At 32.8% G+C, this 16780-nt stretch overlaps 1 protein-coding gene across 1 annotated transcript in view; it reads left to right on the top strand.

The window, feature by feature from the left end:
• The window catches only part of slmapa (sarcolemma associated protein a), a 103463-nt gene that overhangs the window by 60958 nt on the left and 25725 nt on the right, over positions 1-16780 (top strand). The window contains exons 5-10 of the mRNA XM_056468853.1: positions 799-861; positions 2623-2718; positions 4662-4733; positions 6622-6762; positions 8749-8886; positions 11867-11992. Coding sequence (XP_056324828.1) covers positions 799-861; positions 2623-2718; positions 4662-4733; positions 6622-6762; positions 8749-8886; positions 11867-11992 — 636 coding nt within the window. The remainder of the gene's footprint in view (positions 1-798; positions 862-2622; positions 2719-4661; positions 4734-6621; positions 6763-8748; positions 8887-11866; positions 11993-16780) is intronic.

Here is a 16780-nt window from a genome sequence, read left to right as displayed (position 1 = left end):
GAGAAAATCAAATTAACCTCTCAGCTCTCAAAATATAGTAAACACAGTAAGTGTATTTCTGCACACACACACTATAATCTGCTGTTTTACGCCATAGAAATCCATATAAAAGCCAGAAACCTTTTTCGCCCAGGCCTATCTAAAGGATTAATGCTGACAATTTATGATCAACGTTACAAATGACACATTTCACCTCTTCCCAATGAGGAAAACCACCAAGAATGACGAATGCACGATTATATGGTGTCATCTAATGGTCTTTGCGATCAAATAATGTGGTTGTAATGGAAGTCAATGGGGCAAAAACGGCCACCAACATAACCAAAGGGTAGTCAATTTGAAAAATACACAAGGGTTAAACCTCGTGTCTATGTCCAGATGTATATAGCACTTCTATATCTGACTGCAGCATCTGACAGGGCCAATGTAAAAATACTCTATCCTTCTGCTCCACACTATGGGAGCGTCTCCTCATGTGGATTCAATAAGCGCAGCAAAACTTGAGTCACGATTTCACTGTTTGGATCACTGTGGATACAAATGTTAGCAATGAGGCAATTCAATTCAAGCAGTGAACAAGGCTCCTATTCAAGCCAGACTGAGATCATTCAAGGTTATTAGCGAGTTTTCGTTTTTTCAGATGTTTCAGTTTCTTTTGGAAACTGCTTTTGAATAAAACTGGGCTCATTCAGATCCATCAAGGACAGCGTGTGAAAAGATGCTCAATGTAGCAGTGGCTGTGAAGCAGAAATTCTGTGTGCTGAAATTTCTCTTTCATTTTATTGTCTTGTCATGCAGGTGTCTGCAAGTACTCCCAGTATGTATTCTCAGGAACTGTTTCAGCTCTCCCAGTACCTGCAGGTATGGAGCGACACTGACCTCTCCTGGCCATCTAATATGTGTGCAATCGATGAACTGGCCTTGACCTGAAAGAGTGCTCAACATAAATGAGTTCACCTCTAAAAATTCATATTTTCTGTAGGATGCTTTACAATAATATATAAACATATAATATATGGATATATATATTAGATTAGTCAGTAGCGAAGCCAAAACTGGAACTTATCTAACTAAATAACTGAAGATCACAGTCCAAAAATTAGCAGACCCAAATTAATTTGTGGAAAAATATTACGTAAAATTGTAATAAGCAGAAAAAAATCAAAAGAATTATAAAACATATAACATTTAGTTGACATTTTGTAGATTGTAATTTTTTTGCAATAGACCCTTTTCACATTTCTGGGTTTCTCAGCAGGTTTAGCAGCAGAAGTCATCATCGTTGGTAAACTTAGAGCGCAGTGAATGGGAGAGTACAACAAATCATTTTTTTATAATCCTATTTGCTTAAGTAATAACAGAAAAACGCCAAGATGGTGTTATCAAGAGTTTAAGAAAAAGGAAAATAATAGTGTGAGACTGATGAAGGCAGGCAGACGAGAGAATAACATCAAATTTACTCTCCACATAGACGCTGCGTTAGAAACACCTCGCACAAGCAGTAATTGTTTTTTTTTGTTATTTGACGCAAAGATGTTATTCAACATAGGTCAATGCATATTAATGTTTATGATTTTTAAAAATCTAAATATTAAAAACTTTGAAGGATGACCGTTAAATGTGTTATAACAGTCTTGTGAAAAGGGTCCATATCTTTTGAATTTAAATATATTATCTTTCTAATTGTGAAGATGCTGCATTTTCTTAGAATTTTAAAATAAAGCGTTGCCATTTAGAGCATTTTTTTAACATAATAAAAAAAGTGCAGACATGTTAATGTTCTTTTGTTAGACAACACAAGACCAGAACTTATTTTCTATAAAACTAATATTTTTTTAACCCCCTTATTTTAATTTCAATCACAACAAATAAACAAAATAATCAGTGATTCTGATCAGTTGACGTTTTCTGGCGGAAAATAAAATGTGCCCTAAAATGACCATATATCTAATAAATATATAAAAACTAAATATTTTCAAGTTGTTTCTTAGTTTTTTTTCCATACATATAAAAAAATATTATTATAAAATATTATTATAAATTAAGATGATTATTTAAATGATTATTAAATCATAAAAATGTGTTTTGAATTGATTGAATTTAATTTTTTTTATTTAATGCCAAATTTAAATTTTCAGTATGTCACTTAATCCTTCAGACATCCCTGAAATATGTTGATTTGCTCTATAATTATGTATTATTATTGTTATTATTATTATTATTAGTAGTAGTAGTAGTAGTAATAGTAGTAGTAATAATAATAGTAGTAGTAATTATAATAATCATAGTAGTAGTAGTAGTAGTAGTAGTAGTAGTAGTAGTAGTAATTACAATAGTAGAAATAGTAGTAATAATAATAACATTAATAATAATTTATGATGATCATCGTCATCATCAGTAGTTAAATCAATTGTACTGCTCAGTATATTTGTGGAAACTGATGCATTTTCATTTAAGATGAAGATAACTTTAAAAACAGCAGCTTTTATTTTATGGGGAAATTAATTGTAACAAAAATTATGTAGGTAAATTTAGTTTGTCTTTGCTGTGACCCTAAAACATGCCAGATACCAGCAGAAGCGTGCAGGCATGATATAAAAGTGCTGATGTTGTGTCCTTCAGGAGGCCTTACACAGAGAGCAGATGCTGGAGCAGAAGTTGGCCACACTGCAGAGGCTGCTGGCCAGCACACAGGAGGCGTCAGAGAGCAGCTGGCAGGTACATCATCAAATGTTAATGGAGACTGCACAAATAAGATGTGACCACAAAACTATGCATAAGGGTATAATTTTTACCCTTTATACATATACATTTATACATGACTTGAAAGCTATAAACATATTAAGCAAACTTATAAACCTACATTATAATTTATACATGACCTGAAAGCTGAATAAATAAGTTTTCCATTAATGTATGGTTTCTTAAAGGTGCAGTATGTAAGTTTGACACCCAGTGGTTGAACTAGGTATTGCATTCCTGGATCAAAACAAACGCAAGCACAGGTTGCCAAATTGAGGACCAACAGGAGCGAGTCTGACTATCGAGCCTAAAGGCTAATTTAAATCATGTTGTATGTAAAAGCAAAGGCACGCGAAAGAAGGAATATTTTCCTTATTAATGGGAGTTTTTGTCGCAACCAACACCTGAAATTGATGTATTAGAAATGGCTTCTATTTCTCACAGGTGAACAACAGTAAACTGACAATGATCACCTCAGGTACACCTCATGTGCTTTATTCAGTGTTAAATGCTAACAATGTGAGTTTGAATGCCATTTTACATGACATTTATTGACACATCCTGAAAGCAGAAGCAGTTAGTTCACCTCAACAAAACCTCAGATAGTTCACCTCAAATAAAATAACCCGTCTGAAATGAAACTTTAGAACTGTGACTTCAGCATCTACATTTAATAATGTTGATAAGGGTTAATATGTATTAATTAGATTGTAAACCTTACGATTTCGTGAGTGAGTGCATATTCTGTGCTTCTAGATTTAAATTTCTGTCGTGTTTCGTCCGGTGCAAACAGCAAAATTGCTCATCACTGCAAATTTGCTCACCTAATGTTTAATATTTATATTATTTGCTAATTAATAACCTCATGTGGAACTCTGAATCTGCGTCTCATTTCGGAGTCTGCTACTGTCCACCTGAGGTTGCATTTCGGTCACGGACGCCTGCTTTGAGAGCCTTCCTGAATGAATGAATGAATGAATGAAATGCACTGTTTTCCATCAAGGCAAATTTAAATGGCTAAACTGGCTGTGGGCGGGATCAATGACCAAAACAAAGACAGCGTTCCAGCACGTAACACACATTTTCAAAGCAGAATATCTTCAGCATTGTTTTCAGATAAACAAGAATGCTCACTTAGCATGTTTCTTAAATATCTGCAAACGTATTGTGGTATTTTTATGCTTTAGAAGAGTCAAAAACTTGCATATAGCACCTTTAAAAATATTTGTCTGAGATGCAATTATTTAAAAATGTGGGATTAATTAATTAAATAATCAATCAATTCATTTATTTATTTTGAAAATTCCCTATAAAGTTCTTAGAAATGCATATTACTAAATAAAAATTAAGTTTGGATATATTTACGGTGGACATTCACAAACATCTTGATGGAATATGATATTTCCTTAATTTTCTAATGTTTTTTGGCATAAACGTAAAATTGATCATTTTGACCCATTGAACTTATAACAGGTTTTGTGCTCCAGGATCACATGCTTTAAATTGGTAATAAATATATTAATGATTTACATGCTGTTCTATATTTATAATAATTTCAATGTATATAATAGAAAGAGACACAATCTGTAATTTTCTGAAATAATAATATAATTTCTATTTTCTGTATTTTTTATGTTGTTCTATTACGCAGCGTATTCTTAACTACTACTCTAAATATGTTTATATTACTAATTACTTTTGTGTTCCAGAGTCACACATGACGTTAAAAAATATTATGTTTTGTGTATTTGGTGTAATGCACAATTTGGTATGAATCAAAAACATGTTATTTTCCCACACACTGTGCATTCAATGCATATGACGTTTAATAGCACTCAACATATGTTACAGTTATGACTGCTTATTCCATGATAATTCCTTTTTATAAATATAACAACTCTGTTTTTTTGACTCTACAGGCTTTAATCGATGAGGACCGGTTACTCTCTAGATTGGAGGTGATGGGGAATCAGTTGCAAGCATATTCAAAAGTAAGGCTAGATTCATTTTTCATTTCTTTTTCTTTTGTGAAACAGGGATATGCAAGTTAACACAAAATTATTATTAAGGATGTTACAGAAACTGTATAAACAGATCTCAGACTTTATGGTAGTCTTTCAGTTTGGCCCTAATACTGTAGATTATTATTCTTTCCAGTGCAATGTAATGTGCCAATAGTCAATGGACTTTCTTTAATATTCCAATAGAATGCTGTCAAACATCTTACAATATTACATCGATCATTTTAATTTGATAACCTTGTAATAGGGCTGTACAATATTAGAAAATAAAAACAATGTTGTGATCTTTCATTTTTCTGTGATGTACAGTTGAAGTCAGATTTATTAGATTTTGGAGAGCAGAGCAAGGAAATTTTCACAGTATGTCTGATAATATTTTTTCTTCAGGAGACGGTCTTATTTGTTTTTTTCGGCTTGAATAAAAGCAGTTTTAAATTTTTTTTTATCCATTTTAAGGTCTAAATTATTAGCGTATTTAAGCAAATTTATTTTTCAATAGTCTACAGAACAAACCATCGTTATACATTAACTTGCCTAATTAGCCCAACCTGCCTAGTTAACCTAATTAACCTAGTTAAGGCTTTAAATGTCACTAAGTTGTATAAAAGTGTCTTAAAAATATCCAGTAAAATATTATTTACTGTCATCATGGCAAAGATAAAATAAATCCGTTATTAGAAATGAGTTAATAAAACTATTATGATTAGAAAAAAAGCTTCTCTCTGTTAATAAACGGGGGCTAATAATTCAGGGGCTAATAATTCTGACTTCAACTGTATATTGCAGAATGAATATAATTTCATAAGATGACTTGAGTAATTATTTAGAAAAAAATCATAATTTTACATTAATTGGGATGATTTTTTTAGTGCATCTGCATAAAATATACTAAATTATACTAAAATATACAAAATAACAAAGCACAGATGAAAACTTTAGATATAAATGAAATAAACAGCGGTTTTAGGTGTAGTCTACTAGCATTGAGGTTCAAAAACACAACAATCAAATGTAAAATAATAGTGCAGTCTTCATTGCACAAATAATTAAACACAATTCATCTTTCTTAAAGTGGCAAGTTTGATCATTTCTGTTGTGCCTAGATGGTTTAAAATAGCTTAATATTAATCGCAGAACTTAAAAACAAGTTCAATTAAATTCTTTCACACTATTAGGACCTATTATATTAAGTCATGTATTAATCCCAACATGACATTGCGGATACTGTGACGTGACTATTGCAGATTCACACATTGCAATATTAACGCTGATACAATATATTGTGCAACCCTACCTGGTAATGACAATCTTACTGGAAATAAGCCCAAAAAGCACATATTTCAGGGGTAAATGGAATTAGTTTTGAGATAATTGAGGTAATTAATTTTATAATTTCATGCCAGAAGGTCTTAATCACCTCACACTGCCTGAGAAAGTGAAAGAATGTTGCTGTATATGTTTGACATTTGACATTTGAAACGTATATCTGGGATGTTTGGGTTAAATTTATTTTATTTTTCTTGTGTGACATAAGTACGCATTACCCAGTTGTATTAAGTCAGTTTAAATCTAGTGTTAATAGACATGGGCTTTGACACACATCTGGCTGCATCTAAATCTGTGAGTTCATATTGCAAATCTATACTCCAAGCAACCTCTGATGTGTTTTTTAGAGCCATTACCAAATTTGCTATAAAAGATTGAAATATAATTTGTCCTTGGATCTTTATAAAAATATGTTTGTGGAGGACTAGAAAGTGAATAGTTTTGCTTATGAAAAAAAAAAGTGTCATTGGGAGTTTCTGCTTTGAGTGCTTACTGAAATACAGTTTGTGCTCATGACTGTGTGTTTTTTCAGAACCAAACCGAAGACGGTATCCGAAAGGAGCTTGTAGCCTTAACAGAGGACAAACATAATTATGAGACGACAGCCAAAGAGTCCCTGAGGCGGGTCCTTCAGGAGAAGATCGAGGTGGTCAGAAAGCTGTCTGAGGTCGAGGTAAAAATCAATGAATAAAACAGATCATTTTAGTCCTAAAGGACCATTATTATAAAGTTTTAATAATCTGAGAGTCCACAACACATCTAAATGATGACATGAGAAACAGAGAAAATATTACTGGAATCACTTTCAGACTGTAAAAATCATTTTAATTTATGCTTTTGAATTGCATTATAGGTGACTGATATCAATGATCATTCAGAAATCATTCTAATATGCTCATTACATGTAACAAAACAATGAAAACAATACACTTTATTTCTTTTATTTTGCACAAGTTTGCAAAATATAGGAATAAAACAACAAAAAATAAGCCATAATGTGCAGAAAGAGGCATAAAGCTTATTTAAAGCCTCTGTTTAAATAATAATCATAATAATGCGAATAATAAAAAAACAATAACAGAACAGTTCCATTACAACAAATGGTAAATTACAATTAAAAGTAAATAATGAATACACACAGAAAGTTCAATTTACACAGCAGAAGCTTATGCAATAAATATGGCTTTGGATCAAATGGAAAGGACACAGCATCATAACTTTTTAATCTGCACAGATTCCAAATCCTGTCTTCAAGCTCTTGAAACTTCTAAGGATGATCACCCCATAATGTCCATGATTTTGACAGCACTAGAAAACCAGAAGTTCAACATTATCTTCTGTTGGATTCCAGGTCATATGGGACTACGTGGAAATGAACTGGCAGATGAAGCTGCAAAAAAGGCTGTCTCCTTTAATGTGACCGAATGTTTAATTCCTCCGGATGATTTGAAACCCACCATCAATTTGTACATAAACGAAACATGGCAAAGAGAATGGGACAACTGCATCAACAACAAATTACATGAAATTAACCCGAAAATAAATGAAAGACATTTAGCTAATTATAATTTTGACACCAGGCATGATCAGACGGTCTATACCAGATGTCGAATTGGACATTCTAGGTTGACACATTCATATTTATTAAATGACGAAGAATCACCTAAATGTAATATCTGCCAGACTGCTCTCACCATCAAACATATTTTGTTGGAATGTAGAAGTTTAAATTCCGTTAGACAGGATTTTTATAAGGAGAGTACTGTGATGGACATTTTTAAAAACGTACCACCAGGAAGAGTTTTACATTTTTTATCAATAATAGAACTGAAAAACCATATTTAACTTTGAATAAATATTTAGTAAATTTTATCTATTTTTATTTTATATATTTGTCTAAGTAATTTATTTATTTATTTATTTTTTATATAATACAAATTTGTTTTTATCATGTAATAGTTTAATGTATATCCATTTGGCCACGAAATAGCCATAAGTTGCTGATGTGGCAATAAATATGTAATAAATAAATAAATGAATACACACAAATGAAATTTCAAAGTCACACACACGACAATAAAATCAAATGAAATCATACACGCATTGAAATTATTGCAAAGTTACAGAACAACATTAAAGTGATTCCTTATGCATCTCTTAACCTGTTAAAGATGAACAGTTCTTTGTTGTATGGCATAAATCATAAATCATATCCATAATTGAATACCCCTCAATCTAATTAAGTGTTGCGCTCTACTTGTATAAACTTTGGGAAAATTAAAACTTGGGCACTGACAGGTAAAATAGCAATGAATGTGTGAATTTACTTTGAAATGCTTTATGAAATGATCTTTCATGTAACCTTCATTTCAACAAATCTTGTACATGCAAACATATTTGAAAAATGCCTTTGAATCTTTAAATGCCGCCACAGGTAAAGTGCCCAGCATTAATACTGATTGAGAATAGTCATGATTAAAAAAAATACATAATTGCTCTTCAGAAAGCTGAGAACTGATGGGTGGTAAAGGGACACTGCAGGGCTTAGCAATTGCAGCCGATGCATTTCAAGTCTTTGCATGAGGATTTTACCATGGTAAAGGTGGTTTCAGACTTGCACAGTGATATGCATCATCATTGGTCTGTTTTTGTCTTCCAGAGGAGTTTGAGTAACACAGAAGACGAGTGCACACACCTGAAAGAGATGAACGAACGCACACAGGAGGAGCTCAGAGAACTCGCTAACAAATACAACGGAGCCGTCAATGAAATCAAGGATCTGACAGAAAAGATCAAGGCATGTCTGTTTTCGCACATTAAATCTGCTCTAAATTCACTTTGTTTCAATTCAAGTTGACTTGTACATCACTTTCCATAATTATTTTTCCATGTTATTACATTTAAGAATAAAAGCAGAGTGTTTATAGGGTGAACTATATAGTTATCTAGGATAGTTACACAAAACCATTTACTTTATCACTTAAAGAAGTGAGATTTATGTGTATAGCAAATGGTTACACCTAAATTGTCTAACCTCAAATTAGGGCCAAAAAATCATAACAATATCATGTTTCATATCGCTTGATATCGATAATTATTAAATATTTTTTTTAACATTACAGTTATGAATATTAGGAATTTTTTTAACCACTTTAATTTACCAACATTACTACGGCAAATAGCTTTAATAGTCAAAAACAAAAATATTTAAACTAAATATCTAATCTCTTTATAATAAAATAAACATAAACAAAGTGATAGACTTTTAAACTTGATAAATAATATGTTACAAAGTGTGTGCAATGGTAAAGTGTAAATGCTGAACAATCCAATCAAACTTTAAGGTGGATCAACATCTGTAAGGTGTGAATAAAAATGATACAGTAAACTTCAATTTCTGTCAACAACACAAATTATGATAATCAAACTAACTATCATTACTCAAATACATATTGCAACATTATAAATTGTGAAGTTGAATGACTACATTCAACTACATTCATACATCAGATGGGGAGCTGGTGGCTGGGATGCACAAGAAAAGAAACCAAAAAGCCACTCTGGCGACATCTTTACATCCTTTTTTATTTCCAATCTCCTCACTGCTGCTATACGGCGCACATTTTCACATGTGTTGTTATTTTGACCTGAAGTGATATCGCGAGCGTGTGCTTTCCTTCACCATGTGCTTTGTGTGTGCGCCGCTTGCACAACATGTGCACGTCGCTCCTATGTGCGCGTCATGCACGCCTCCATTGGAAATGACAAACTTACACTCTAAGCTTATTGGCATTGCTTCCAAGGCGTGTGCTCAGCAGCCTCATTTTAATAAAACTATAGCGATTCATCCCGAATCTTTTTTTTTTTTTTATCAATATTGACAGTGGTGTTCGGTCAATAAATAATGATATTTTAGCGCCCAGCCCTACCTCAAATATTCATTATTTCTTTTTTCTTTTTTCCCTTGCTTGTCTCCACATTTTTTTTTGTCAAATATCCTAATTCTATCAGATAATCTGATTTGTATGCTTCTTCCTATGCCCCAAGATACATTTTCATACACACACACACAAAAAAAACACACACATGCTCACTAAAACATGAATAAGCACAAAAAACACATTTGTGAAAGTTGGCAATCAGTTTATACTTTTACCTGATTTATGAAAAATACATAATTCTTGCCAGCACAATTTTGTTTGAATATTTATATATATATATATATATATATATATATATATATATATATATATATATATATATACGTATATATATATACGTATATATATATATATACGTATATATATATACGTATATATATATATACGTATATATATACGTATATATATATACGTATATATACGTATATATATATATACGTATATATACGTATATATATATACGTATATATATATATACGTGTATGTATATATATATATATATATATATATATATATATATATATATATATACACACACATAATATATATATATATATATATATATATATATATATATATATATATATATATATATATATATATATATACACATAGTATATATATACACATAGTATATATATACACATAGTATATATATATATATATACACATAATAAAAAAAAAATTAAAAAAAAAAAATATATATATATATATAATATACAAGTAATAATTGTATATAATAATAAAACAATAATTGTAATGATTATATTTATTATTATTATTATTAATAATAGTGATAATAACATATAATTCAAATGTCATGTTTTTGTGTTGTGCATTGAAGAGTAAAAAACTTGGTTCATGGAAATGACTAAAACTGGAGTTTAAGTAATTGTCTGAAATCATATTCTTAAAATGAGCATTGAGTTCAATTGCATAAAACAAAATTTCAGAAAATCTATTTTTGCTAAACTCTTCCCATATAATTAAATACATTTTTTTTTATTTAAACCTTTTTTATCAGGAAAACCACTTGAGGTTTGTAATCCTGAAGTCCTGGATGAACAAACAATAAACATCGCAGACTACACTTCAAAAAGAATGAATAAAAAAGTAAAACAAATCATAATCATAAGAATTGTACCACCAAAACATATCCAGACTACAAGTAAAATACGCCATAAGAATAAGTTATTTTAAGACACAATTAATGTGTATCAAAAACAATCATAAGATTATGTAATGGTTTAAGAGAAATATAAAATATACTGAAATTAGCTGAGCAAGTACCTAACATTGGCAGCTAAAAGATTAAAAATGGAAATCATGCAAAAAAGATTTAGATCTGCCTATACAGATGAAATAAATCTTATTTGCCCTCAAATATTTCACAAATGATGTTTAACAGATTCAGGAATTTTTCACAGTATTTCCTATAATATTTTTTCTTCTGGAGAAAGTCTTATTTGGTTTATTTCGGCTAGAATAAAAGCAGTTTTTAATTGTTTTAAACCCATTTTAAGGTCAATATTATTAGCCCCCTTCAGCAATATTATTTTTCGATTGTCTACAGAATAAACCACTTTTTTACTATGACTTGCCTAATTACCATAACTTCCCTAATTAACCTAATTAAGCCTTTAAACAGTTAAACAGAAATTGAGGGAAAAATAAACGGGAGGGCTAATAATTCTGACTTCAACTGTACTTTGCAAAGAAGTGATGTGATCATTGTTATAATCGAGGACAATGTTTTGTATTGATCAAGAGTTTGTGCTGTCCTCGTAATTCTTGTAAACATTATAAAATTATGCTGAAAAAAATGTCTGTGTTTAGTTGGCGGAGGATAAACATGAGGAGCTCACGCAGAAAGGCCTAAATGAGAAGAAAGAGCTGCAGATGCGGATCGAGGAGATGGAGGAGAAGGAACAGGCGCTTCAGGCTCGAATCGAAGCTCTGCAGGCGGACAACGACTTCACCAATGAGAGACTGACAGCCTTGCAAGGTAAAACACAATGCATGTTATTTCACGCTCCGGCTTGACAGCGAAACGCATTCGTTTCTCAGTAACCACAAGGATGAGTGAGGTTGAGGAGGAGCATCTTTCAGCTTTTAATTTCTGGTCATCCCAAATGTTCTCGTTGTCATTTTCCAGTCCGGTTAGAGCAGCTGCAGGAGAAAAGCATAAAGGAAAACAACAGTTTAGGTGAGTTGGAGACGCACGTGTCTGCTAGTGTGCTGCTAACCTCGCATCTCCTCTGACTAATTCAGCATGGGAGCTCGCCTTCGATTGCCTTGTTTTTCACCTTTATTTCTGTCCCTCTTTCTTTCTTTCTGTCTGGCTTCGCTTCCATTTGACCTGTACTCTCTTGAAGGCCTTGATCTTTTGCATTGAGCATGTGTGTTAATTTACACCACTGCATACAGTCTAGGAATGATATTTAAAGGGAACTATGAAAGTAGGGATAGTTCAGCCAAAAAATTAATTAATTCTCACTATTTACTCACCCTCATGTGGTTTCAAAAACCTTTGAGTTTATTTTGTTCTGCTAAACACAGTAGAAGGTATTTTTTGAAGGAACTGGAAACCTTTAACCATTGACTTCTATAAAACAAATACTATAGAACTCAATGGTTGCAGCTTTTTTCGAAATATCTTCTTTTTGTGTTTAATATAGGAATGAAAGTCACATACAACGGAGAAAATGAGTATTAAACACCACCATTTTTCTCAGAAAACATATTTCTAAAGGTGGTGCTGAATTTTCCCTGGATGTTGGTAACAACCAAAGAAATCTGTATATGCAAAGAAAGCAAATCTAATTAGTTTACAAATTAACTTGTGTAATAAAATGAAATGACGCAGGGAAAAAGTATTGAACAAATGAAGAAAGGGAGGTGTAGTTCGGCAGTGAAAGCCCAGACAGCAGCTGAAATCTCTCAGTAGTTCTTCAGCCATCCTCTGCTCTTCCTCAGTGTAAATGAATATCAGCTGCTTCAGTCCAACATCTACAGTAGCAGGAGGATGAAGATGAAACCAGAGTGGACATTTCAGCAAGGCAATGATACAAAACACAATAAATCAAGCTGTAGAATGGCCCAGCCAACCCCCTGACTCCAATCCAATAGACAATACAAAATAAAGCTCAGATTTGATAGACGAGACCCACAGAAGCATCAAGATTTTGACACTCTGTTGACGTCTGTGAGAAACTCACACCTGAGTAATGCATGTGACTTCATTCTCCATATGAGAGACGTCTTTAAGCTGCAGCACCAAAAAACGCCTTTTAAATAAAGTATTAAATACGTTTCAGTTGTTCAGCACTTTCTCCTGCTGTCATTTTTTTTTGTTATTAAACACAACTCATTGTTCAGATTTCTTTTTGTTTTATGTTTGTATTGTTTAGGTTTTTACCAAAATCTGGTTCAATAGGTTATATGCCGAGCTAGTGTTGTTCCCACACTGATAAAAACTTCCGGTGACCTGTTATTGTGAATTTTTTTTCCACTTTATACGGCTCCTTTTACAGCATCGATGTTGTAATGTAATTAAAATAGATTCAGTTAAATAAACTTTATCATTTATTTAGTTGTTCAAGCGTAAAACGAGAAAAAAGCTGTTTACTCACACGCGCCTGTCAGAATCGACAGGCTAGCGCAGAAGCTAGCTTATTGAATATAATGGGGTAAAGTAAATGCTCATATTATAAAGACATGGTGGGGGAAATGTAATTTAATGCAGTACTTCTTGTACAATCTGAGACCCACTTTATATCAGATATCACTCAGCCAGTGGAGATGTCTGATTTTTAAAGAAAACAGACCTTAAATGCGCAGATTTTTGCATTGGCATACAGTTGACCGGAAACGATTAACCCAGGTTACTGGCAAATTCAAAGTCCTACTAGCATGCTTCGGCATATACCCCATTCCATGTCAACAGCTCCTTTAGAAATGTTCTCTTTCTCAGGACAAAATATGACATCTTCAATACTTATTTTCCCCGCTGTATGTGTTAAACAAGTGAAGGGGGAGTAAAAGATGACTGAATTTTCATGTTTGGGTGAACTGTCACTTTAAGACTTGTATGCCTTCACATAATGCGAATGATGATTGTGAATGTGCAATATGTAGTAGAAAGTCAATGGAAGAAAAAAAAAATGCACCTTTATTTTGGACTGGGTGGTACCATTATTTACCATGTGACGTGTGTGACATCAAATAAATGCCCTCAATGAGCCACAGATGCTCTCTGAAATCCAGATTCACAACGCAGAAAGAAGAGACTCGTGTCAACGTCTGCCTCGGAGTAAACTAACTGGAGTAAACTCATTCATTCATTCATTTTCCTTCGGCTTAGTCCCTTTATTCATCAGGGGTCGCCACAGTGGAATGAACCACCAACTTATCCAGCATATATTTTACACAGCGGATGCCCTTCCAGCTGCAACCTAGTACTGGGAAACACCCATACACTCTCACATGCACACACAAACACTACGGACAATTTAGTTTATTCAATTCACCTATAGCACATGTGTTTGGACTGTGGGGGGAACCGGAGCACCCAGAGGAAACCCACACCAACACAGGCAGAACATGCAAACTTAACACAGAAATGCCAACTGACCCAGCCGAGAATGGAACCAGCGACTTTCTTGCTTTGAGGTGTCAGTGCTAACCACTGAGCCAGTGTCACCAACTGGAGTAAACTAGCAAAAACAGTTATTTATAAGCGCTTATTATATCTGTCTCTGCCGGTGCACTCTTTCAGTCGGTGTGATTTAAAGTCATCATGACATTATTTAGGTTAAAGTCATCAGACATTAAGTCACATTTAAAGTTATTAACCTCAAAGTTGCAGTTAAAGTTATTAAACATCTTCTCATTTATCACTGGGAAACCGTGAAGACATGGATTGCTTTCTTCTTGTCTGAAAATCATGCCTAAAAGCTGCACAATGTGGCATCGTATCAGTATTTTGTTTTCACAGTGGTTTTGTGTTAATAATAGTAGCAGGTTGGTGCCAGTAGACCGTGTGACATCATTGAAAATAGTGGGACCTCCCATAGTCCATATGTATAAATGGTTTGGATTTTAATAGTTTTTTCTACTTATTTCATTCAGATACATCATGTACATCAGGGGTCACCAATCACGGTCCTGGAGGGCCGGTGTCCCTGCAGGGTTTAGCTCCAACTTGCTTCAACACACCTGCTTGATTGTTTCAAGAATACCTAGTAAGACCTTGATTAGCTTGTTCAGGTGTGTTTAGAGTTGGAGCTAAAATCTGCAGGACCCCGGCCCTCCAGGAACAAGTTTGGTGACCCTTGATGTACATTATATTAAAGAGATAGTTCACCCAAAAATGTGCATTTCCTCACACTCAAGTGGTGCTAAACTTTTATGAACTGCTTCTGTTAAACATAAAGATATTCTGAAGAATGTTCGGGGGGAAAAGCAGCCATTAACATCCATAGTAAAAACAAAAATACTATGGAAGTACTGTTTGTTTGTTTTTTTCAGCTTTCTTCAATATATCGTCCTCCAATAAAACTCACACAGGTTTGTAAACAAGTGGAGAATGAGTAAACGATGGCAGAATTTTTATTTTTGAGTGAACTATCCCTTTAAGGCATACAAGTCTTTATACCCAGGACTCCCTTTAAATTTGTCCTTCCTCATTTGGTCGTTTGTCACCAATTTATCCCTGTTTTTTTTTTTTTTTTTATTAGTCAGTATATGAAGAACAGGGTCTTGAAAATCAGTTTTAACTGGTTAGCCTGTATAGTTAGTTATTCTAGATGCTTTCAGGACGTTTATGACTTATTTTAATCTGCTACATTGCTAATAATTGATTTAATGTCATCAGTAAGTGTTTAATTAGGCTTGGCACTAAACTCTGCAGGATTATCTATTGTGTCTTTTGTGGTTAGTACACAGCAGGGCACTATGCTTTGAAACAGAGCCCAAGAGTTGCTTGGGGATTTATATTTCTTGTGCAATAATATAAGAGGCAACATCTCAGAAATGAAACTACTGATGTGGTGCGCCACACACCACAAACCTCTCGGCAGAAACATACCTCTTTCTGAGCATTTCTTTTTATAGTTTATTTTTATAAAATGCACTGATATCAAGAATTATTTGGGTAGCGTAATGTTTTTTTTCTCAGTAAGAACTTTGGTGAAAACACCAGTCTGTGCAAAGCTGAAAAATGAAGGCTTTTCTCTTTTTTGGTGCCAGTATTTGTGGTTTTTAACCACCAGGGATGTGAATGTCAGCAAGATTTTTTGCCATAAGGCGTAGTTGTATTGAGATGTAACTTTTATAATATTCAGCCCCATTGAAATTACAGGGAATTTCAGTCATTTTTATTCTTTACATTAAAAATTTTACATTAAAAAATATTTATTTTTTTATAAAAGGTTTTCTATTTGTGTATATTGATGCACTTTTTTGGCAAAACGTAATATATAAATTACATGGTTTGGAAAAAAATGTAATTGCACCTTTATTTTATAAATATTAATATTGTGAAAAAGTAGTCATTTATATTTCTTTACGTAGAAATTTTTATGAAAATTTTTGTGCAGTGATGCACAATTTTTGGCAAACATTTTAAATAAAATTTAGGTAAATTACTTAAAATAATGATAATATTTCTTCTCAGAATATTGCTAAGTTCTTATTTTTGTATTATTAGATAAAGTTAACATTGTTGTAATGATTCTTTACTGTAAAATA

Source organism: Danio aesculapii, chromosome 11 (genome assembly GCF_903798145.1).
Source record: "Danio aesculapii chromosome 11, fDanAes4.1, whole genome shotgun sequence".
Classification (NCBI taxonomy): domain Eukaryota; kingdom Metazoa; phylum Chordata; class Actinopteri; order Cypriniformes; family Danionidae; genus Danio; species Danio aesculapii.
The sequence above is the reverse complement of the archived record's forward strand: the minus strand, read 5'-3'. Positions and strand labels throughout refer to the sequence as shown.